Source organism: Castanea sativa, chromosome 7 (genome assembly GCF_040712315.1).
Source record: "Castanea sativa cultivar Marrone di Chiusa Pesio chromosome 7, ASM4071231v1".
Classification (NCBI taxonomy): domain Eukaryota; kingdom Viridiplantae; phylum Streptophyta; class Magnoliopsida; order Fagales; family Fagaceae; genus Castanea; species Castanea sativa.
Window position 1 is genome coordinate 19,040,341 of NC_134019.1, and position 26,941 is coordinate 19,067,281.

Below are 26,941 nucleotides of genomic sequence, written 5' to 3' on the forward strand. Positions count from 1 at the left end.
CATCAACACTAAATGTGGCTGCCCCACATACTGAGGTTTTGACCGTCACTTCAGATCTCACTCCTGATATATCAAAGCAACCTACACTTCATGATCAGGTCCATTATTCTCTCAGGATTAAGAGTTCATGCAAATAGAAGTCGTGAGATTTATTATTCATTTGACAGTCGTTAGAAGAATAATAAATCTCACAGCAGTCCTGTTCAATATGTTTTAACTCTTAAAACATATCAACATATCAACTAAAAGTTTCCACTTCCATGATCAAGACAAATCATCTTAGTTGACACGTTATAGTCTTCGCAGATGAAATGCCCAATTTCATCACCGACTACGAACTATTAATTCTGAGTTTACAAAGAACTTGTGATTTACATCTTCTGTGACTTTTCACATAAATCACATACAATGCATCTCATGGACTATATGATAATGTCTCATATTCACGTTACCACTATTTTAGATAATAATAAAATAACTTTATCAATCACAATATTAAGTCATACATCATGTCATACATAATATCATACATAGCATCATACAATAGGATTTAAGGGCACTAATCCTAACATCCATCACAGGGGATGTTACCAACCACTTTAGTTGCTTATAATATATTTGAAAGAAATATATTTGCTATTGATGCAGTTCATAAATATACTATAATCCAATCATTTATAAATTTGATTGTGATAGTTATCTATGTATTTAATTTGAAATTCATACTAGGTGTTATTTATCACATGTTTCTCCTCTTTATAATTTGGTTCTCTATGTTCTTTTTATTTCGTTATTTACAAGTTCTTTGAGGGCTTCTTTTTTTAATTATTTTTCCTAGCGTTGTGATGTAAAGGTCAAAGAGTTCACAAATCACAATGATTGAGGCATGTAATTGTGGTTGAGGCATGTAATTGTGTTACAATGAATATCATAATTTAATGGTAAGTTTAGGGATTTTCCCCTTTATTTCTATTGATTTTATATATATATATATATATATATATATATATATATATATTTATATTCGAACATGTAAAAAAAAATATTCGAATATGTAATAGAATGTAAACTTGGCAAAGAAACAGGAAATTAGGAACAATGGGTATTTTGTTCTTTGAAACTTATTGCTCTGCATCTTGCCATCCTATATCTATGGTAAGCTTTTTGTGGCAGACATTATTCTTTTGATGGACAATTTCTACTTGAGCATAATTCTTTTGAGAAATTTTTAATTTGCAAATTCTATTAAATAGCTTACTTGCTGCAAGTAATTTGATCTCTGCTAATTTCTATGTTTTGTGTCATACTATTTTCAATCTTAATGCAATTTTCAATTTTAGGTTGTTTAAGTTAGACTAATAGAACCACAAAAATGCAAGAGTTAGGGAGAGAAAAAACAAGTAGCTGCTTTGTTTTTGGAAAGGATTGGATTATTTTTAGTCTGTTTTGGGTTAGATTTTTGGTCTTTTAGGTATGAGAGCTACTTATGGGACAATCAATAATGGTATTGGTGTGGTGTTGATGGGTATGATGAGGCCTGAAATGAAGATGAAGTGCATTGTCCCAATTGTTATGGCTAGAATGCTTGGTTATGCACATTTTAATTGGTATGCCAATTAATATTATTGGTGATGCTGGTGTTAGGTAAGTTTATAGATTTTTATTTTTGTATATTTAATTTTATACAAGTATACTGAATTGTGCATTCAGTTATTGGGTGGGCTTGCTATTTGGGGTTGGTTTTTAAAGTTAATTGTTGTTCATGTTTCAATTTCAAACCACCTATTAATTCATTTGCTTAGTTACATCTTGATTCAATTTGCATAGGTAGTTTACATTTGTTCTAGAGTTCACTTTATGCGTTGACTCCACTAATTCTAAGTTCTAACTATGTCCATTGCGTTTGGATCTAGCATGTAGTTAACAATTTGAAGTTGTTTTAATTAGATGAGCTTGGCTCATTGGTGTGGTAAGCTTGACATATTAACAAGGAAAACATTCTATTTTTTCACTCTTCATTGGAAATTGAAGAGTGAAAAAATAGAATGTTTTCAAAGTATGTGTTGTGAGTTAAGGCTATGTTTTATCTCTATAAACCCAAAACTTATTATTAAAAAAAAACACCCCAACATAAAAGGGCTTTAGTTTGTGGTTAATTTGCTTTGAGTTGGTGCCTGTGTATTTTCAATGACATATGATGCTCACTATGTGCTTCATATTTTGTTTCTAGATGGACACCATTGTAACATAAGATATATATATATATATATATATATATATATATTTTTTTTTTTTTTTAAATTCTATAAAAGATAATTGGAGTTGATTTTAAATGGAGTGATATTGTATTTTATGGATAGCATTCCTGCAAGTAGGACAAATGAGGGGCTGTACAACATGCCCTCGACAAATTTTGAATTTTAATGTATTGTTATATTAACTTAATTGTTTTCTAATTCATAAAATAATCACGTGCATTGCGCGGGTTAAATGCTAGTTCTAATAACCATCAAACTTTTTGTTAGGACATATGTGGAACTTGTTAGAATCTATGTCATGTAGAATTGACTAATCCTTTAACAAAACACACTTTACTTGTAATTGGGTAGATCTAGGATGATTTAAGTCTTTAAGCAACATAGTGTTCAAGTCAAGAGTTAAAACCATGCAAATCTGTTCAAGAAAAAAGTGAAGAAGTTCTGTATTTTAAAGCTCAACAAATTGTATCTATCGAGGTTTAAAATGAAGTTTTAGCCTGATGCTCGACAACAGCTCGACAAATAACCTATCTATCGAGATTTACGAAATTTAGATTTCCAGATCTGTTTTTCACACATATCCAAGCTATTTGTGTAGGGGTTCTTTTCTCACAACTCTAGACATATGTAAGGATTATTTTAAGGGCCTTCTAAGGTGATACAACTTGATGCATAGTGATTATTCACTCAAATTTTGATCGGAGACAGTTTGCCCTAGTTCATATTTCTCTTGAAGAAGTTACTGCATTTGTAGGTCGTAGAATTTTGTAACCAAGGAACTTCTTGATTTTCATTGCGTGGATGAACTGAAGAACTTTGCAGCCAACATCTTTCTCAAGTTGGTGTGTAGTTTCTCAAGAAAAAAATATTTTGGTGTGTAAGCCACGTATGGGGATACGCGCATCGATTGGTTAGTCACGTACCGGGGAGCTGTGCATTGAAAGGAGAGATGGTCGCTACATTAAAAGTCCAATTTTGTATTGGGGTAAGGGTTCAAATGTAGGTTGGTATAAGGTACTGAGATTCCTTTACTTGTAATCGCATGTTTTGATTATAGTGGATTCTTAGAAGTGGTGACCTTAAATTCACTTGGTGGGGTTTTACCTCAGTGATTTTTCCCATTCGTAAACAAATCACCCATGTCAAATTTAATTTCCATTGCATTTAGTTATTTGGCGATTTGTTTGTGCTACGACATGTATTGCATGTTAAATTGAATTAATTAATTTACTTAGCTAATTAATTGGTTAATTTACCCAAGGGGTCAACACATTGTTGGCCTATCAAGTGGTATCAGATCAGGCACACTCTAATTAAGGTTAATCTTTGTTGTGTGATCCATTAACCCATGTTGTCATGGCTACAAATGGCATGAAAAGATCTTTTGTTTCAAATACATCTTGCCATTCTAATATCTATTTGATTGAGTGTTTCAGAAATTGCAAGTCTAAAAGTTATTTGAAAGTTATCTTGATGAATATTGAAAAAGGTCTTAGTATAACAAAGAAGAAACTAGATTGTCTCAGAATGATAATGTGCAGAGGAGTTCGTCTGAGAAAGGTGAAAGTTAAAGGCTTTGTTCATAGATGGCAGATGAGAGAAAACACCATTCCAAATGATTTTTCATGCAAGCATGAGGTGTGCTTTATGATGAAGTTTGCATTCAAGTTAATGGACACATGTTTGTGGTACCTTGACAGTGGATGCTCATGACACATGACTAGAGACTGCTCTCTCTTTAATGTTTTTGAGTCCAAGAAAGGTGGAAATTCACCTTTGGTGATGAGAGTAAATCACAGATAAAAGGGAAGGGAACCAATGTGCTATATGAAGAAGGTCTGAGGGTGAACTTGTTGAGTATAAGTTAGATATGTGATCAAGACTTTATGGTGCTGTTCTTTAAAGAGAAATGTGTTCGCGTAAAATAATCTGCAAGCGCACAGAAACGTAACAAGTAGTAAAGTGTTTTTAGAAAACGAATGTCAAACCCACAGGGATTAACTATGTTATTGAATACCGAAATTTACTAAATTAATTACTATTTGGAAAAGTGAAAATAAATGGAACGTTCTAGTATCTGAGTTAAATTAAACTATTTAATAAAAATAAATCTACGAATAAAAGATTAACAAAATGCAAAAATCTAAAGGTGTAAAAATATGATAAGAATGGATCTAGAGCGGTTGATTTCACCTAACAAATTCTAATTATTCTTCCTAATTATTAAATTCTAATAATCTCCCGTTGATGATTAAAAATTCCTTAAGTATTCAATATCTTCTCTCGAATAATATCAAAAATATCTTCAGCTAACAATTCCATATCTCTACGTGAATTTAATTAATTGGAGACCCATTATGTACTTTGAATTTTCTGAAAAATCACACTAATCGCGGTAAAGCATCTCTACTTTTGCTCAACTAATGATGTTTAATTCTAGAACTAAAATAACAAATCACATCTCGGTCTCATTTTAATTCAATTGATCAAACAATTATTCGTAAACAATTAGTAAGCATTAAGAATAAGAATTAAACACTCAATCATGGAAATATTAAAGATAAAATAACTTAAAATATAAATTGTGTGCTCATTGCTAGACTACATCAATGCTCTAGAAAATAAATTTAGTTCATAATAAAATTGAAAAGAAAATAAATAAAACTTATGTCTTTCATTTGAATTGGTTGACCAACATGAAACTCTCGCCTTTTTCCTCAGATCCTCCTCTTCATAATGACCCCCAAAACAAGTTCTTCTATGCGACACCCTCTTTTCCTCTCTGGTCTTCCTTCTTTTTTCCCTAAAGAGCCTTTAAATAGGTCAAGGAATCCTATTCCCGTTTGGAGAAAATCCCAGATTTTTAGGCTTCACTTAACCAACAATTTGGACCATTTGACGTTAGAATTTGGCTTCACTACAAAGTTGTAGCCCTTTAAGTCAACTTTCCAGCCCAACTTGAATCATCTCTATTGGATATCTGAGCCGAAAGTTATGCTAAAAATACTACTGATGTGCAGGCTGGAATCCTAATCCGAATTGGACTTGGATTTAGTGAAAATTTCCTTTGATTCCTTGCTCCACTTGGACTTGAATTTAATTGGGTTGGTCTTCTCTTGAATTCATGCTTGGCTGGATGAAAGTTGGCTTGATTCAATTGGCTTAGCCCCACTTTGCATGTAAAACTCATGTTACCTATAACACAAAGATATTATATAATCAGTAACAAAATAACATAAAAGTAGGGCTAAATATGTAGATATGTGAGTACTTTGCTGTATATATTTCATGCACATCAAATACCCGAAACCTACATTTTGCTAGTCCTCGAGCAAAACAGATAAAGAGTAAAATAAAACAAAGAATATATCCTAACTAATCCACTTTCGCTGGACATTTCGATTGCATTAAGCATATGCAACAAGCCTTTAAACCCCTAGCTTACACTAGTGGACGAGTTGTAGTCTCGTGAGGGTTTGTAGGGAATATACCCACAAAATTCTGAGAATGAATACTAAAATAAACAAAACAAAGAAAATCAATATATATATATATTTTAAATTTCAATTGCCTTTTGCAAAAAGAATTAGTTCAAGTTCAAAAACACTACAAATGCTAAATAAATTTCTCATGCCATCAAAACTCAATGTGAGTGAATAGTGGTAGCCAACCCAAACATACTCTTAGTTTTAGAATAAACTTGACTCAAACTTCTATTTGAAAGTATGCTTCAACTCAAACCTTTTCGGTGTTATCACTCAACAAATGAAATCACTCAGAAATGGGGTGTAACACTCTCAACAATATATGTGAGTGGAATAATGTAAGCAAAATAAAAATCTCACATATAAATCACATGAAAAATGCTTAATCAAGAAAGAACAAGTAGTCTCATGAAAAGATGCCAAAAAGAATTTATACCACACTTTTTATTCAGTCATATCAATATCTGAGCTACACAATCTTCAAGGTCAAATAAGGACTTTATTAGGACGTAATGTAAGGTAAAAAGTAAAGGGAATGAAATAAAAATGGGTAAAGGTAATTATAAGAAGTGTTTTCAAGATTTGTCGAAATGTCAACTCTTTTTGGAATTTCCATTCAACAATTTTTTTTTTCTACTCTTCTTCTTCAAAGCAATACTCCTTTACATTTCACTTCTCAAAATTTGATGAGAACCCTTTCTATTTACTTCTTTTTTTTTTACTTACTTCAAGTCGTCACTTATCTTTTGACATGAATGCAAGCATTTGTGATGGATGCACCCAATTACTCAACAAGTCACAAACTTGAATTGCTTTTGCATACTCATATTTCAAGTTATGGTTTGACGTAAGAGTAAACATTGGTAATGAATACCCCTAGGTACTAAGCAACTCAAAACATTGGAGTAATGGAACTCTGTACAAATTTTTTTTCCTTCTTTCAATTCTTGCGCAAACCACCACATTGAAACAAACTGATCAAATTCCATCTTGAAACACTATGGACAAGGGCTTTAAGAAAGAAAGGCTATTTAAAAGGCTCAATGGGGTGACTAGTGATAATGTATCAAAAAGAAAAAGAAAAACACATATATGGCTCAAAGTAGACAAAAATGGCCTAATCTCATCTCTCAAATACTAGTATAGTTCATTCAACATCAATGACTTCAAAAGGTTCAAGCGTGGCATAAAATCTTTTTTTTTTTTTTGGCCAAAAGAAAGAACAATGAGACTACAACAAGGGAAATATGTTACACACTTCCAACTGAACTTTAAGATTAGAAAAAAATTAAATAACCCTCCAAAAATAATGATTGGTTCAAAACTCACAAGGGTTACAGTCTCCACATTGTTATCATCAAAATTTTCTAATCATTTTTATCCTTCAACAACAAGTTGTGTCTGAGTGGCTACGTGCATGTGCAATGAATTGAGCATGAAAGCAATGAAATTCTTTAAGCAAGAGTTGTATAATGACCTTAAAACACAAACCTTAAGTTAGGCCAAAGAAATTTTTTTTTTAATAAATAAAATAAATTCCCTTCCCCCAAACCTAAATTTCACATTGTCCGTAATGGGAAAAAGGAAGAAAAACTAAATAAAATAATGAGTCCAACCGTGTACCCAGTGAAGATTTCTGTGGTCTCTTTATTCCTACAAAATGGAAGGAAAAAAAAAAACAATAAGATAAAGAGAAAAAAAAAAATAAAACAAAAAAAATCAAAACAGAAACAAAAAATGAAAAACTTGGGTTGCCTCCCAAAAGCGCTTTATTTAACGTCTGTAGCTAGACGTAATCCTTTCATCCTTTTTTACAGATGAGATCGATGAAGCATTTTTCTGAGTTAAAGTCTCCATCCATAAAGGGTTTTAATCTCTGTCCATTTACTTTAAATGTCCCTTTTTGTTCATGATGGACTTCAACCGCCCCATAGGGAAAAACTTGGGTTACCACAAATAGTCCTAACCACCGAGAGCACAGCTTTCCTGAAAAGAGTCGAAATCTTGAGTTAAATAATAGAATTTTTTGCCCGACTTCGAATTCCCTACTTAGAATATGCTTATCATGCCATCTCTTAGTTTTATCTTTGTAAATTCAAGCATTCTCATAAGCATCATTGCGAAACTCATCCATCTCATTGATTTGCAATATTCTCTTCTCGCCAGCTGCTTGTAGATCAAAGTTCAGTATCCTTGTCGCCCAATAGGCTCTGTGTTCTAGTTCCACCGGTAGATGGCATGCTTTTCGATAAACAAGCCGGTATGGTGACATCCCGATCGGTGTTTTGAATGCTGTTCTATAGGCCCATAAAGCATCATCTAACTTTCTCGCCTAGTCTGTACGAGAGATATTCACAGTCTTTTCCAATATACGCTTCAGCTCTCGATTAGATATCTTGACTTGTACGCTCGTTTGAGGATGGTATGGTGTTGCCACGTGATGTGTAACTCCATACTTAGTTAGTAGTGCTTCAGATTGGCGATTGCAAAAATACTTTCCGCTATCACTGATTATTGCCCTTAGAGTGCCGAATCGAGAGAAGATATTCTTTCGTAGAAAATTCACTATGAATCTCGCATCATTAGTCGGCAAAGCAACTGCTTCCACCCATTTGGAGACATAATCTATAGCCACCAAAATAAATTTGTTAGAATATGAGGATGGAAAAGGACCCATGAAATCTATACCCCAAACATCAAATAATTCAGTAACTAAAATATTGTTTAAAGGCATCTCATGTTTCCTAGAAATATTTCCAACTCTTTGACAATGATCACACAAATTAACAAATTTAAATGCATCTTTAAAAATAGATGGCCAATGAAACCCTGATTGTAGAATTTTTGCGGCTATTTTTGCACCACCAAAGTGGCCGCCAACTTCTAATGAATGACAATGTCTGAGTATGTTCTCCATCTCCTCCTTGGGCACACATCTTCTGATTATCTGGTCTACACAGTGCCGGTATAAAAAAGGTTCTTCCCAAAAATAATATTTCAAGTTGGAGAAGAACTTCTTCTTTTGTTGATATATCATCCTGGGAGGTAGAATTTGCGACACCAAGTGGTTGACTATGTCGGCGTACCATGGAACAACTTGTATAGCCATCAAATGCTCATCTGGGAATGCTTCTTTTATTTGAACTTGCTGCTCATCATCCGTACCTAAAAGCTCCATCCGAGACAAGTGATCTGCCACCAAATTTTCAGTACCCTTCTTATCCTTAATCTCCAAATCGAATTCTTGTAGAAGCAAAATCCATCAAAGCAATCTTGGTTTATCATCCTTCTTTGCAAGCAAGTACTTTAGAGCAGAGTGATCGGTGTAGACAATCACCTTCGAACCTATCAAGTAAGAACGAAATTTGTCAAAAGCAAAAACAACTGCTAATAATTCTTTTTCAGTAGTGGCATAATTCAGTTGAGCTTCTGTTAAGGTCCTACTTGCATAATAAATAACATGAAAATTGTTATCTTTTCTCTGCCCTAAAATAGCCCCTATAGCATAATCACTGGCATCACACATTAATTCAAACGGTAAATTCCAATATGGTGACACAATTATAGGTGTTGAAATTAATTTCTTTTTTAGTGTTTCAAAAGCATGCAAGCATTCATCAAAAAATTCAAATGGAGTGTCTTTAATCAACAAATTGCAAAGAGGTTTAGTAATTTGGGAAAAATCCTTAATAAACCATTGGTAGAATCTGGCCTGTCCCAAGAAACTTCTCACGCCCTTCACATTGGCTGGTGGTGGGAGTTTTTCAATCACTTCTATTTTTGCTCTGTCAACTTCAATTCCCTTAGAGGAAATGCGGTGGCCCAACACTATCCCCTCCTCTACCATGAAGTGGCATTTTTCCCAGTTCAATACTAAATTTGTCTCCTTGCATCTCTGCAAAACTGAAGATAAGTTAGACAAACAATTATCAAAAGAATATCCAAAGACAGAGAAGTCATCCATGAAGACTTCTAAACAAATTTCCACCATGTCCGAGAAGATGGACATCATACATCTTTGACATGTTGCTGGCGCATTGCAAAGGCCAAAAGGCATCCGCCTATATGCAAATGTTCCATATGGACAAGTAAAAGTGGTCTTCTCTTGATCTTCAAGCGCGATGGCTATTTGATTATAACCAAATATCAATTCAAAAAACAGTAGTAAGCATGCCCTGCAAGTCTTTCTGGCATTTGATCAATAATAGGTAAAGGAAAATGATCTTTCTGAGTTGCATCATTAAGCCTTCTGTAATCTATGCACATTCGTCATCCCATGACCGTCCTTGTTGTTATAAGTTCATCATTATCATTTTTGATCACGGTGATTCCACCTTTCTTTGGGACGACTTGTACTGGACTTACCCATGCGCTGTCCGAGATAGGATAAATAATTCCGGCATCTAACAGCTTCAGCAATTCTTTATGCACCACTTCTTGCATTGATGGATTCAATCTTCTCTGGGGTTGGATAATTGGTTTATATTTTTCCTCCATTAAAATCTTGTGTGTGCAAATTGAAGGACTAATTCCTTTGATGTTAGAGATGGTCCAGCCCAAAGCCATCTTGTGTTCCCGCAAGATTCTTAGCAACTTTTCCTCCTCTACATCACTCAAAGAACTGTTAATAATAATTGGAAGAGTAGAGTCTTGACCTAAGAAAGCATATCTTAACTTTGATGGAAGCGGTTTGAGCTCAAGTTTAAGTGGTTCTTCTGGTGGAGATGTTGGCTGACATGATTTTAAGTCTTCCACTTTTGGTTTCATTGAAAGAGGAAAGAGTGGTGTAGCCTCCAAATATCTTTCACACTCCTTAACCTCTTCATCATTGAATTTAACAGGTGTAGAGCGAGTAAGACATACCTTAAGTGGTAACTTTAGAAAATCAATTGCATAAGTCTCATCGGCCATGATCACGTCTCAGTCACTTATTTGAAAACAAGAATGTGTCTCGGGAAGAAATTCCATAGACTTAAATACATCAAAAGTGACCTCATCCTCTTCGACCCTCAAAACAAGTTTTCCTTGCTGGACATCAATTAAGGTCCTCCCCGTTGCAAGGAAAGGTGGACCCAATATCAAAGGGATCTCCTCGTCCTCATCCATATCAAGGACAATGAAGTCAGCCGGGAAGATGAACTTGTCAACTTTTACTAATACATCCTCAATGACTCCTCTTGGATAATTAATGGATCTATCCGCCAATTGTAAAGAGATAGTGGTCGGCTTTACTTCTCCAAGACCCAATTTCCTGAAAACAGAGAAAGGCATTAGATTAATACTTGCCCCTAAATCACATAAAGCTCTATCAAAATAAGATTTTCCTATAGTGCAAGGGATAGCGAAACTCCTTGGATCTTTCAGCTTAGGCGGTAGCTTCTTTTGTAAGATTGCACTACTCTCCTCTGCCAGCATTACTATTTCATGCTCCTCCAATTTCCGCTTCTTTGATATAATATCCTTCAAAAATTTAGCATATTTAGGCATTTGTTCCAAAGCTTCAATGAGATGAATATTAATATGCAATTGCTTAAATATACTTAGAAATTTAGAAAACTGATCATCCACATTGTTTTTTTTTTAATCTTTGCGGAAAAGGAATTGGTGGATCATAAATTGAAGGAGAAGAAGTCTCAAAAGTAACTTCCCTAGATTTTTTTTGATTTTGAAGCTCTTTCATTCTCCTTAGTCCTCTCAGCTTGCTCCACTTCTTTCATCTCTGACTTAGCCTCCTTCATCTTTGACTCCTTATTATCTACAGCTTCATCTTGTTTTGCATTTGTTACTTTTGGCTCCTCATATGTTCGTCCACTTCTCAATGATATTGCCTTTACATGTTCTTTTGGATTGGTGATAGTGTTGCTTGGCAAAGTTCCTACAGTCCTCTCTGTGAGCATGCTTAAGAGCTGACCGATCTGCACCTCAAGATTACGGATTGAAGCTGAATTGTTTTGGATCGCCACATCTATCTTCTGCAAGTACTACATGAACATGTCCTCAAGTGTAGACTGCTTCTCTTGCTGAGGTGGTTTAGCCTGCCCTTGGTTATTAATCCATGAAAAGTTGGGGTGATTCGTCCATCCAGGATTGTACGTGTTCTAGTATGGATTATTTTGACCTTGAAAATTTGACACGTAATTTGCTTGTCCATAACTTGATTGGGCAAAAGGATTTCCCACTTGGCAGTTAGCACTTGAATGATTTCCTGAACAATGATCACAAACAACATTAGTTTGAATAGCATTAACATTCACTTTACCTAGTCGTTGGGACAAAGTTGCCATTTGTGTCGCCAATGAGATAATAGAATCAAGTTCTAAAACTCTAGCTGTCTTTCTTGGCATTGCTCTTTCTGTAGGCCATTGATAGTTGTTGGATGCCAATTCTTCCAAAAGTTCATAGGCTGCCTCATGAGTTTTACTCATTAAAGCTTCCACTAGCTGCTGCATCAACCATAGACCTGTTTGTAGCTCGTAGACCATTGTAGAATGTTTGCACTTGAAGCCATGCTGGAAGGTCATGATGAGGACACCTTCGCAATAAATCTTTGTACCTCTTCCATGCTTCATATAATGATTCACCCTCATATTGGATGAACATGGTGATATCATTCCTTAGCTTTGTTGTCTTTGCGGGAGGGAAATATTTTGCTAAGAATTTTTGAGCCAACTCCTCCCATGTAGTAATGATGCCAGGTGGCAAAGAATTCAACCAAACTTTTGCTTTTATTCCTAAGTGAGAACGGAAAAAGTCTTAGTCGAATCGCATCATCTGTCACTCTATTATGTTTACAAGTATCACAAATTTTCAAGAAATTTGCAATATGGACATTAGGATCCTCTTGTGATAAACCCCCGAACTGGACAGTCTGCTGTATCATCTGAATGATGGCCGGCTTGATCTCAAAATTATTGGCTTGTATGGTTGGCCTCCTTATGCTCGATGTAGCTCCATTTATCGAAGGCGTAGCATAATCTCTTAACGCCTTTTGCTCTTGATCGGCCATATTAGATAGAGATGTGTTGGCCTCTTTCTTCTTTTCTTTCTTGAGCTAACGTAAGGTTCTTTCAATTTCAGGATCAAAGAGTGTATGCTCTAACAGTTTAGATCTGGTCATGCACTTCTAATTCCTGAAAAGAAAGAAAACAAACTCAGATGCACCTAATTTAAATAATTTTTTTTGAAAAAATAAAATAAAATCCAAAGTAGTAAATATCTAGCTAGTATCAATATCAATAACAAATAGTTAATCCCCAGCAACGGCGCCAAAAACTTGTTCGCGTAAAATAATCTGCAAGCGCACAGAATCGTAACAAGTAGTAAAGTGTTTTTAGAAAACGAATGTCGAACCCACAGGGATTAAATATGTTATTGAATACCGAAATTCACTAAATTAATTACTATTTGGAAAATTGAAAATAAATGGAACGTTCTACTATCTGAGTTAAATTAAACTATTTAATAAAAATAAATCTACGAATAAAAGATTAACAAAATGTAAAAATCTAAAGGTGTAAAAATATGATAAGAATGGATCTAGAGCGATTGATTTTACCTAACAAATCCCACACGATTTATTCTTCCTAATTATTAAATTCTAATAATCTCCCGTTGATGATTAAAAATTCCTTAAGTATTCAATATCTTCAACTAACAATTCCAAATCTCTATGTGAATTTAATTAATTGGAGACTCATTACGTACTTTGAATTTTCTGAAAAATCACACTAATCGCGGTAAAGCATATCTACTTTCGCTCAACTAATGATGTTTAATTCTAGAACTAAAAAAACAAATCACATCTCGGTCTCATTGTAATTCAATTGATCAAACAATTATTCGTAAAAAATTAGTAAGCATCAAGAATAAGAATTAAACACTCAATCATGGAAATATTAAAAATAAAATAATTCAGAATATAAATTGTGTGTTCATTGCTAGACTACATCAATGCTCTAGAAAATAAATTTAGTTCATAATAAAATTGAAAAAAAAAAAAAAAAACAAATAAAACTTATGTCTTTCATCTGAATTGGTTGACCAACATGAAGCTTTCGCCTTTGTCCTCAGATCCTCCTCTTCATAATGACTCCCAAAACAAGTTCTTCTATGTGACACCTCCTTTTCCTCTCTGGTCTTCCTTCTTTTTTCCCTAAAGAGCCTTTAAATAGGTCAAGGAATCCTATTCCCGTTTGGAGAAAATCCTAGATTTTTAGGCTTCACTTAACCGACGATTTTGGCCCATTTAACGTCAGAATTTGGATTTGTGGTATACAGTAAAGTTGTAGCCCTTTAAGTTAAATTTTTATCCCAACTTGAATCATCTCGATTGAATATCTGAGCCGAAAGTTATGCCAAAAATACTACTGATGTGCAGGCTGGAATCCTAATCTGAATTGGACTTGGATTTGGTGCAAATTTCCTTTGATTCCTTGCTCCACTTGGACTTGAATTTAATCGGGTTGGTCTTCTCTTGAATTCATGCTTGGCTGGATGAAAGTTGGCTTGATTCAATTGGCTTAGCCCCACTTTCCATGTAAAGCTCTTGTTACCTATAACACAAAGATATTATATAATCAGTAATAAAATAACATAAAAGTAGGGCTAAATATGTAGATATGTGAGTACTTTATTGTATATATTTCTTGCACATCAAAATGCCTTGTGTTGAATAAGTCTAGGAAGAAGCTCATAAGCAATGTTTGCACTCTTGATAACTGCTATGGATTGGTACCTGATGCGATATTGTGTGCAATAGCATTCGTTTGCCAAATGAAGACCTATGGAACCAAAGAATGGGACATGCTAACTTTAAACATTTTTCAATTGTATCTAAGCATGAATCAATTTTGGGGACACCAAAGCTCAGTTGAGTGAACAATGTTGTGTGTGGACCATGTCAACTTGGGAAATAGAAAAAAGTAAAACATCCAGGCACTCAGACATCTAGATCTATGGGTCCAACTAGAATCGAGTTTCTTGGAGGAAAGAGATATATCATGGTTGTGGTGGATGATTTTATCAAATATACTTGGGTCATACTTCTAAGATCCAAGTCAAATGCTCCTAAACACATTGAAACCTTGTGTACAAGATTGCAAAATGAGAAGAACTTGAAGATCGATCGAATTCAAAGTGATCATGGTATAGAATTCGCGAACTCATACATGGAATCCTTTTGCACGAGATCATGTATATCTCAAGAATTCTCTATTCCTACTACTCCTCAACAAAATGTGTAGTAGAAAGAAAGAAAGAACGAAGTCATTTAGGAGATGGCTAGAGCCATGTTACACAACAAGAATGTGGCTAGAAACTTATGGAGAGAAGCTGTTAACACTGCATGTCATATAGTTAACAGGGTGTATTTCAAACTCGGTACCAAAAAGACTCCCTATGAGTTGTGGAAGGGAAGAAATCCAAATGTTAAGTATTTCAGAATCTTCAGAAGTACTTGTTTATCCTTAGGGATAGAGAGAATGTGGGAAAATTTGATTCCCGAAGCAATGAAGGAATATTTTTGGGATACTCCTCCACTAGCAAGGCTTATTAGGTATATAACAAGAGAACCAAGAAGGTAATGGAAATAGTCAATATTGCTATTGATGAAGCTTCAGATTCCGGTTCTGAGAAAATTAATGAATAGATACCTAAGGAAATTCTTCCTCCTGAGCCTAAGGGTGTTCAAGAAATAGTTGATCAAGAGCCCACATCTCCAAGTACTCCAAGTACTTCGAGTGTTGTAGAAGTTTCAGTAGATATTCCTACCTCACCTGATTCTAAATCTCATGGCAAGAATGGACCATTCTTAAGGATCAAGATAAATCATCCTCCTGAAGTTATTGTGGGAAATATGAATAAACTTACTCTAAGAAAGCGTATAGTTGATAAATGTGTTGCTAACTTTATGTCTTATTCTTGCTATTTGTTCCAGGTTGAACCCACCAAGGTTGAGGAAGCCCTCTAGGATGAAAGATGGGTTAAGGCCATGCATGATGAACTGCTTCCATTTCAAAGGAATGATGTCTGGCACAAAGTAGATATTCTGCAATAAGACGGATGAGAAGGGAAATGTGATCCGCAACAAGGCTCGTCTTGTGGCTCAAGGATACTCCCAAATGGAAGGAGTCGATTATGATGAGACATTTTCTCCTGTAGCCCGTATGGAATCCATTAGGGTTCTTCTAGCCCTGCCTTGTCACTTGAAGTTCAAGCTATGCCAAATGGATGTAAAGATTGCATTCTTGAACGGGTTACTTAAAAAAGATGTCTATGTGGCTCAGCCCAAAGGATTCATTAATCCACACTTTTTAGATCATGTGTTTGTTGGAAAATCTGGTTTTGTATCTCATACAAAACATACAGCAGAAGCAACAAACACAGATCTATTTCATTCATGATTGATAACATGCACTATGTAAATTTTAGAATTTAAGAACAAGATAGCATACCTTGGTGTGGTGAAATTCAAAACAAAAGATTAGAAGTACTTGGGAACACTTTTAATCTTCACTCTAATTCCACTTTACGCCCAAGAAGTGTGGTCTCTCAATCAATTTCCAAAGGAGAATAATCGAATGGCTTCTAACCACACATACACACCATTTCACAATGATGTATCTTTCTTTCTCTTTTTTTTTTTTTTTTTTTTTTAAAAAAAAAATTTGTATGTTTCTCCCTTTATAACTAACTGATTATCTAATTGGGATGGCCTATTGGGTCTTGCCAATTGAGTTTTAGTGTGTGGCTTGGAGTGGGACCAAAAGGGACTAATAAGACACTAGCTCCAATGGGTCTTGGGCTTTTCTGTCAACTCTTAACAAGTTCAAAGTTAACATTAATTATATTTAATACCACTATATAAATATAATTGCACTCTAGGCCTTATTAATAAATCATATCCCAAGACTCTAATAATATCATTTAACCCCTCCATGAAATATCCATAGTGAACAAAGTCATAATAAGCTGTCACTTTGTAAACAACTATTTTATCCTTGAGTACCCGGTTTAATCTTTTAGTTATTCACATTTATTTAAATCCAATTTCAATAAATATAAGCTTTAGTAACTCCTTACTAAAGTGGGCGCCCTGAATAAGCATTTTTCATTAAACTTATTTCAAGGGAATATTTCATGTTTGTATAAAAAGAGATTATGGATTCCATCTTGAGAATATGTGTTCCCTCAACACTACGTGTGGTTACCCAATATACTGAAGTTTTGACCGTGAATATTAGATCTCACTCCTGATATATCAAAGTAACCTACATTTCATGATCGAGTTCACTACCCTCTCAGGATTAAGAGTTTATGAAATTAGAAGTCATGAGATTAATTATTCAAGTGATAGTTATTAATTGAATAATTAATCTAGTAGTAGTCCAGTTCAATATGTCTTAACTCTTAAGACACATCAACACATCAACTAGAAGTCTCCACTTCTATGATCAAGACAAATCATCTTAGTTGATGTGTTATAGTCTTTACAGATGAAACGCTGAATTTCATCACTTACTACGAACTACATTTTGAGTTTACAAGAAATTGGTGATTTACATCTTCTATGAATTTTCACATAAATCACATACAATGCATCTCATGGACTATGATAATGTCTCATTAGTTCATTTATAAACGGTCTCATATAATTAAAAATTTTAATTAATTATAACATGTCAATAAACTGGATTTTAGGGCACAAACTCTAATAGTGTTGTACCTTAAGAAGGCACTCTATGGATTAAAGCAAGCACCCAGAGCTTGGTATGACCGGCTTACACAATTTTTTCTCTTATATGGTTTCACAAGAGGACAAGCTAATCAAACACTCTTTATCAAAAGGGAGGATGGAGAGTTAATAGTTGCTCAAGTCTATGTTGATGACATCATCTTTGGGCCTACAAAGAATGAACTTGTCCATAATTTCTCCAAACTAATGCAAGCTGAGTTCGAGAGGAGCATGATTGGAAAGTTGAATCACTTCCTTGGATTGTAGATTTGTCAACAAGAGTCAAGTATATTCATATCTCAATCTAAATATGCTAAAAATCTTGTGAAAAAGTTTGGTTTGGAATCTGCTAGTTCTGTTAGAACCCCTATGAGCCCAAATGTTAAACTCAATGTTGATATGTTAGGAAAAAGTGTTGATTCTTCTCTATATAGAAGCATGATAGGTAGTCTTCTTTACCTTACTACTAGTAGACCTGGCATTAGTTACTGTGTTGGAGTGTGTACTAGATATCAAGCTAATCCCAAAGAGTCTCATATGATTGCTTTGAAAAGAATCATAAAGTATGTAAAATCCACTGCTGATTACGTTGTGTGGTATAGCAAGGACGCCAATAATGTCTTAGCTGGATATTCTGATGTAGACTAGGCTAGGAATGTTGACGATAGAAAAAGTACTTCGAGGGGTTGTTTTTATGAAGGTAATAATCTTGTCTCCTAGATGTGAAAAAATCATAATTCCATCTCTTATCCACTGTTGAGGCTGAATACATCGTTGCCGATAGTTGCTACACCTAACTTATGTGGATGCAAAAACTCCTCCTTGATTATGGTATTCGTCAAGAACATTTGACCATCTATTGTGACAATACCAATGCCATTAACATCTCTAAGAATCCTGTTCAACATTCTCGAACAAAGCATATAGAGATTCGACACCACTTCATTCGGGAGCTTATCGAAGATGGTACTCTCTCTCTTAAGTTCATTCACATTAATGATCAGAAGGTTGACTTATTTACTAAACCCTTTGATAGCAAATGGTTTGAATTCCTACGCCAAAACATTGGTGTGATCTCCATGGAGTGATCTTTTCTCCTTCTCCTCCTTCCTCATGCATTTGCAATCTAATTTTATGCTATGATTTGTTTTAACATGTTTTTTTTTTTGTTTTTTTTTTTCAATTTTTGCCTTATTTTGTTTTTCATAAAAAAAAATTGAAAAATTAGAAAAATACAAAAACAATGTGTGTTTTGTTTACATTGGTACTTGTGTACCTTGGATGGCCATTGAAGCAAAGTTTTCTAAACTTTGTATCTTATGTATCTTAGATAAGCATCTTAATGCACAACTAAGCAAATGAGCTTTGTGGCTCGTGTTTGTGGTGAGTAAGATTAAGTAATCTCTTGTACCTAACACCCATATCACTCTTTTTGACGGGAATGACTAAAAAATCCTAAGAGATAGGCATAAATAACCATCTCACCACTAAAGTCCGCCAATCATGTATAACATTTGTATGTTTCAACATAGCAAAATTGTGATGTTATTGACTTAACATAATTGAGTATTTATTCTCTCCCTTATATGTCCATGCATGATATGCTCATGCATGATATGCTCAAATGAAAAAAATGTATATATATGCAAAAAAAAATCAAAAGCAAAAAGAATCAAAATGTTTTTAACTATGGTTGCAAGCGTGTTTCTAGGAGATGTGGGAGTTATAGAATGTACCATGATTGTGATAGTCCCCATCAAGTAGTTATAATTGTGTATGAGTTAAATTGATTTTCTCATATCTCAAATCATCATAACATGAGACACTTATGTAATCTTACGGTGTTTTCACACTCAACAAGCAAAATTCTTTGCTACTTTTGATACATGTGTAGGTGCAATGTGATTTGTCCATCATAAGGAATACATGTGTTAATGTATGCTCACTAAACTGTCTTAACTTGTTTTTGAAATATGACTTGTTTAGAGTGTGTGTGTGTGTGTGTTTGGATCTTAAATGCTTTGCATCTTTCTTGTTGAGAGATGTTTTTGAAAGCTTAAAATGTTGTTTGGATCTTTGGTTGAGTTGCTTACTTGATTGCATTCATTTCTGTGTTTTTCTCCTCCTTGAAAAATCTGTTTTTATCAAGCTTGACAGCTTCTCGATAGCTCCCAACAGATAGCTATCTATTGAGACCCTTGGACTTATTTTTCTCAACAAATCTTAATGCTTCTTTGATTCGTTGAAGCTTTTTGGAATTTGTCTCGATAGCTTCTCGACAGATTCTCGATCCATTGAGAATGTTTCTGTTTGACCGATAGCTTTTCGATCCATCGAGGTATTTTTGCCGTTGACAGATTCTCGACAGCACCTCGACAAATGTATCTGCTGAGAATTAGTGCTTGAAGGAATCTCGATAGATCCTCAATCCATTGAGAGCATTTTCTATAAATAGATCCAATGCGATTTCAGATCTCATTTTCTTCAATCTTTCTCGACAAAAACCTGCCCTTTCACCTCCCAAACACTTTTCTTTCTCTCTAAACCTCAAACCCATTTGATTTTTGGCCTAGAGTGATCATTTCTTCTCTAGTATGATCCTTCTTTCTCTCATTCTTCATGCATTTCATGCATTTAGATCTAGGTTTTATGTTTTTGAAAAAATTTGAGGGCTTTTTGAAAATCTTTGAGTATTTTGCAAATTTTTTGGGTTGGGTTTTGCTTAAATGATGTTATATTCTCATGCATTGAATTACATTTTCATTTTCACAATGTTTCATGCATTTAGATGTGTATTTTATATGTTTGAACCTTGTGTGCTGGTAGGATTGGATTGGGCTAAGCCTATGATGTTTTTTTTATTGCATGTCACATGATCATGCATTACTCATGCATATGTACCTTCTTTTCATTCCTATTGGTATATTTTTTGATTGGTGTTTTCTGTTTCTCTCTCTCTCTCTCTCTCTCTCTCTCTCTCTCTCTCTCTGTCTCTCTCTCTCATAGTTTGCGCATGGCACCCAAGTGCAAAACTACTCTGTCCCGGAACCCTCTTCATTCTGGGGCATCATCTTCCGATCCTACACCTCTTCATGTTAAGTTCAGTGATGAGAAGGCCTATAAGGACTTCTTAAAGAAATTCTCCAAACGTGGCATTCATTTGGAATGCCACGTTATTTGTTTGTTGTGGTTTTGTCACAGATTGCTAAAGGGAGAGATTGTTAGGACATATGTGGAACTTGTTAGAACATATGTCATGTAGAATTGGCTAATCCTTTGATAAAATGCACTTGTAATTATGTAGATCTAGGATGGTTTAAGTCTTCAAGCAACATAGTGTTCAAGTCAAGAGTTAAAGCCATGCAAATCTATTCAAGAAACAAGTGAAGAAGTGTTGTATTTTAAAGCTAGACAGATTGTATCTATCAAGGTTTAAAAGGAAGTTTTAGCCTGATGCTCGATAGCAGCTCGACAAATAACCTATCTATTGAGATTTACTAAATTCAGATTTCCAATTTTTTTTTCATGCATATCCAAGCTATTTGTGTAGGGGCTCTTTTCTCACAACCTTAGACATATACAAGGATTATTTTAAGGGCTGTTTAAGGTGATGCAACTTGATGCAAAGTGATTATTCACTCAAATTGTGACCGGAGACAATTTTCCCTAGTTCATCTTTCTCTTGAAGAAACTATTGTGTTTGTATGCTGCAAGGTTTTGTAACCAAGGAGCTTCTTGATCTTCATTTTGTGGATGAATTAAAGAATTTTGCAGCCAATAACTTTCTCAAGTTGGTGTGTAAGCTGTGTACTGGGAGCCATGGATTGAAAGGAGAGATTGTCACTACATTACAAGTCCAATTGTGTATTGGGGTAAGAGTTTAACTGTAGATTGGTATAAGGTATTTAGATTCCTTTACCTCGGTGGTTTTCCCCATTCGTAAACAAATCACTTGTGTCAAATTTAATTTCTGCTACATTTAGTTATTTCTTGATTTTTTTGTGCTACCATGCGTATTGCATGTCAAATTGACTTAATTAACTTGGCTAATTAATTGGTTAATTTACCCAAGAGGTCAATACATTGTTGGCCTATCACTTTTCTATGCCAACATGACTCCATGTGAATAGGGACATTGAAATCAGGAAGTATTATTACTCCTGAAGCTTTATCCTTGTCACAACTCAAGAGCTCTTCCCCAATTTAAATTCTTCCTTCATATACTTATATAAAGAATTCTTCTTTATTTTGACTTCTTTTCCTAGTCAATCGAGTCTTGACTAGATGAGTTTTAGCTGTAATTAGACTCTCTTAGACCAGCACTATAAAAGGGTAGCCTCAACTGCACATAATTCTTTTTTCTTTTTTGCAGTTCATAAGTTCGGAAATCTCAGAACAAAATTCTTGGAGGCATAGGATTTTTCTTTTCTTCTTTCTCAATCAGGTAACAGAATAATCTTCTTTTCTCATGATTTTACCTTCATGTTTATATCTTTGTAAACCGTCTCTTTTCTTTGTATGCTCTCAAATATATTGACTTATGTTTGCTGAGGTAGATTTGATCTCAACTTCACAATAATTGTCTAACGCCACTAGCATTAATTATTAGCATCACTCTCCCGAGTATAACAACATTCTTTAAATTTATTTTGTTATCCTATGAACAAAGTTTTTCTTGCATGCTATGCGAATTTTTATCCTCCTCTTAACTCACGTCCATGCATAGTTGCCTCAAAGACGCAATTATATTATTGATCATGATCATGGTCTTGTAAGTAAGATATGAATTGACCTTGCTCTTGGTATATCTTGCTCACTAGCAGTATGCCACATAAGTTGGCTTATATTATTGGATGACCTTGCCCTTCTTTTTTTTTTTTTTTTGGTACCAAATTAACTCTTCCTTTGACCTTTTTTTTTTTTTTTTTGCATGCAGAAGCTGGTCCATCATTGAAGAATTCGGCTTCAAGTTTTGCAAAAGTTCAATCAAACAAACCTTTGGAGGTACATTCTTGATCAAAGTGATAGACCAAGAACAAACTGACCCCTTGTGATAAATTAATTGATTAATTAGCCAAGTTTATTAATTAATCAAATTAACATACAAAAATGCATGGTAGCACAAACAAATCACCAATAAACTAAAATGCAGCGGAAAATAAATTAACACAGTGATTTGTTTACGAATGGGGAAAACCTCCGAGGCAAAAACCCCACCGAGTGATTTTAAGGTCACCACTCCCAAGAATCCACAATTATCAAAACAAACGGTTACAAGTAAAGGAGTCTCAGTACTTTATAACAACATACAGTTAAACCCTTACCCCAATGCCCAATTGGACTTACTCTGTAATGACAATCTTTCATTTCAATGCATGGCTCCCAGTACGTGACTAACCAATTACGCGGATCCTAGTACGCGACTTCAATCACCAACTAGAGAAAGATGTTGGCTACAAAGATCTTCAGTTCATCACATGATGAAGATCGAGAAGCTTCTTGGTCAATACTTGTGCAACTTGTGTCTTGGTTGTGCAACCTTTTACGGCCCTTAAAATAATCTTTTTATATGTCTAAGGTTGTGAGAAAAGAAAGCACAAACATATAATCATGGATTAGATGAAACACAGACCAGAAATTTTGAGTTTCATAAATCTTGATAGATACCCTATCTGTCAAGCTGCTGTCTAGCCACAGGCTGCAACATCTCTTCAAGTCTCGATAGATACTAGCTGTCTAGCTTTAATGAACAACATTTTTACACTTGAATCTTGGACAGACTTGCATGACTTCAATACTTGAACTTGAAACAAGATTTCTTGAAGTATTAAACACAACCTAGATATACCCAATTACAAGTAAAGTGTGTTTTGTCAAAGGATTATCCAATTACATTAAATAGTGACATATGTTTCTAACATCCAATTACATATGTCCTAACAATCTCCCCCTTTGTCAATCCGTGACAAAACCACAACAAACAAATGAACATATGAGAGAAGTTATAAATCACTTAACTCATACTCACTTGTTAAGTACAATAAAATCTATCCTAACACAAACTCTTGAAAATTTTGTAAGAAGAGAGTTCATGGCAAGTAGACTTTGACTTCCTGTATTTCTAAAACACTTAAACAAAACTCATCAAGGCATCTTAGTGTGAGACAGAAATAATAGATTGCGTACAAGATATAAGAAGCATGTGCATAAAGAGAGAAAAGAAACAACACATGTAAGGGTAGGTGAAAAACATACATCAATATATAAAGAACATAAGTACAATGCATGTCAAAATGGTCACAAGATCCATGTACAAGAGATAATGTATCTAAAGTAGAAAGAAAAGAAAAGATACAAGTGTCCTGACTACATTCCTCAAGATCAACACTCCTCCTAACAAAACTCTCTTTTACTAACTCTTCCCTTAACTATGACTACTCTCATAACTAAAACTCCAAAACTACTCCCCCTTTTTGTCACGAGCGACAAAGGGTAAGAGTGTCAAGTAGACATCTTGTCAGCATTGGAAGAGCTAGCATCTCCATCATCCTCATCATTAGAAGCAGTAGCATCATCAACATCATCCTCATTTGCAGAAGCCTCTGGAGTAGGTGGAGGAGAAGCAACAAAGCCACCCATGACTGCCTGCCATTGTGCAATACGACCAACACGGGTGTTCACCTTGCATAACTCATCACTGAAAGTGTCGAGGCGAGCATCCATGCACTGAAGCTATGCCATGATGTCCTTGAGAGTCACACCACTCATGGAAGAAGAGGAAACGGATGTGGATGGAGCTGAAGGAGTGTGAGGAGCTGTTGACCCGAACCGCCTTGACCGAAGTTGTGCCTCGCTCCGTTTAACTGTAACGGCATCTATACCACACATGACAGGGAAGTGATCAAATGCAGGAAAGGGAATAGAAAAATGGCATAAAATCCTCGTAATAGCCGAAGGGGAGATGAGCTTATCACTGGTTGCTAAATCCCTATACATATCTATGATAGAAAGAATGAAATGAGAGGGAAAATCTATACTAAGATGCTCAAGAAGGGAAAGAAAAAACCGAGTGTGAGGCTTTGTAATAGAGTTATAGTGCATAAGGGATGTAACACAAAAGTCATTACCATGTTAAGAAACCAAGGCCCTTTAGCAAAGCCTAAATAGTAAGTGAACTGATGCTCACCCCAATCAGAAGGGCGCTTACAGAAAGCAGAAATGAGCTCGTCTTTAGACACAGTCTTAAGACGATCACAACCCTGGTAGTCAAGATGCTCTACCCTAGGGACATGGAGCACATCAGATACAATATCTGGTGTGACCACAATGCGCGTACCTCGAACGCGAGTAATAAAAAGAGGTACTAAATAATAAAATCCTTGCATGTTGGAGTAAAACTCCTAAATCAGCACGAAGGGACATGTGATCGGGATGCCACATAGTGACTCTCATTCCCTACTGTGGATGACAGTGGGAAGGTCAGTATTGGAGAAGTCCGACAAAATGACTTGGTGTTTCGAATGAATACCTTGTCAAGAAAAGTTCTCAAAGAAGTTCAATTTGAACTTCTCATCACAGAACCAGATGTGTGAGGGAGTAGGATCGAAAGAAGTGGATGTCTCGAAACGAAGAGGGTTTCGAGACGGAACAGATTTACGTTTGGGTGCCATAGAAGTAGAACAACGCAAACAGAAGAGAGAGAGAGAGAGAGAGAAAATGAGACAATCAGAAAAGTCCTAAGCAACTCAAATATATCAAAATATATTGAATAGAAAGAATGTATGCATGGGAATGCATGAACATGTGGCATACATAAGTAATTGCATCAAGGGCTTAGCCTAATCTAATCCTACCATCATACAATTAATTAACATATATAGCACACAACTAAAATGCATGACAATATAATTAAAATGCAAATGAGATACAATGCATGAAGTTTTAAGATCAAAAACTACAAAACCCATCCCAAAAATTTGGCAAAAACCTCTTTAATTTGGAAAAACCTCAAATTTTTCATCAAACCCTTAAAACTTAGGTTAAAAAACATGAAATGCATGAATATGAGGGATTTAGACACTTACCAAGTGAAGAAAAACTTGATTAAGGTTGAAGAATCCTTGATGAAGAGGTTTAGAGAGAGAAAAATGTGTTTAGGAGGTGAAACGGTTAAAAGCAGTCGAGAGAGATCGAGGAAAGTGAGTTTGAGATCTCTAAAACCCTTTATATAGAAGCTTAAAAACAGTTTTTCAAAGAAGAGAAAAACACAGACATGAATGCAATCAAACAAGCAACTCAACCAACAATCCAAACATTATTTTAAGCTCTCAAAATCATCTTTCAACAAAAATGATAAGCACATAGATCCCAAAACACACACACACACACACACACACTAAACAAGTCTAACCAATTTATATTTCAAAAATAAGTTAAGACAGTTTAGCGAGCATACATGAACACATATAAACCTTGTGATGACCAAATCTCATTGTACCTGCACATGTATCAAAAGTAGCAAAGAATATTGCGTGTTTTGTGTGAAAACATCACAAGATTGCATAAGTGTCTCAATGTTATGACGATTTGAGATATCAGTAAATCACTTTTAACTCACACATGTTCATAACTGTTTGATGGGGACTATCACCTTCGAGGTACATCCTATAGCTCCCACATCTTCTAGAATACACGCTTGCAATCATATATAAAGCATTTTGATCTTTTTACTTTTATGTTTCTTTGCATATTTTTCTTTTATTAAGCAAATCATGCATGGGCATACAAGAGAGAGAAAAGAAAAACCCAATTATGTTAAGCTTTTTGACATTGCACTTTTGCTATGCCGAAGCATACATATATCATTTCATGATTGGTGGGCAACAGTGGTGAGATGGTCATTTATGTCTTTCTCTTAGGATTTTTTAGTCATTCCAATCAAAAAGAGTGATACGAGTGTTAGGTACAAGAGATTACTTAACCTTACTCATCACAAACACGAGCTACAAAGCTCACTTACTTAGTTGTGCATAAAGATGCTCATCTAAGCTACAAGAGATACAAAGTTTAGAAAACTTTGTTTCAAAGGCCATCCAAGGTGCACAAGTACCAATGTACACAAACACATACTATTTTTGTATTTTTCAATTGTTCAACAAAAACAAAAGTTCAACAATTGTTCAACAAAAACAATTTTTCAATTTTTCAATTGTTCAACAATTGTTCAAAAAATAAAACAAATTGAAAATAAACAACAAAAACATGTTAAACAAAGCAAAGCAATGCATAAAACTAGACTGACTCAAAAAAGAAAGCAAAAACACACAAGTAATGCAAACAAAAACAGAGAGAGAGAGAGAAAAGAAGTTATAAAATCACTTGGAGCCCTTTTTCTTTCACGCCTTAGAAGAACATGTCCTTTGAGCAAAGCTTTGAATTGGTGGTGAGGGGGAAGAATTGAAATCGTT

General features: G+C 34.8%; 1 protein-coding gene and 1 non-coding gene across 2 annotated transcripts; one reads left to right on the forward strand and one right to left on the reverse strand.

Moving 5' to 3' along the window:
• Window positions 1-10,663: 10,663 nt before the first annotated feature.
• On the reverse strand, window positions 10,664-11,230 carry LOC142644092 (uncharacterized). Its single transcript, XM_075818772.1, has one exon. It carries the CDS (start codon window positions 11,228-11,230, stop codon window positions 10,664-10,666), a length of 567 nt encoding a protein of 188 aa, XP_075674887.1.
• Window positions 11,231-12,257: 1,027 nt separating this feature from the next.
• LOC142605429 (small nucleolar RNA R71) lies at window positions 12,258-12,364 on the forward strand. Its single transcript, XR_012839050.1, has one exon. It is a non-coding gene; the product is annotated as a small nucleolar RNA R71 (small nucleolar RNA).
• The last annotated feature ends 14,577 nt before the right edge of the window (window positions 12,365-26,941 follow it).

Bases quoted from the DNA above. Each gene is read 5' to 3' on its own strand.
- LOC142644092 (XM_075818772.1), bottom strand. From the start codon at position 11,230: ATGCCTAAATATGCTAAATTTTTGAAGGATATTATATCAAAGAAGCGG.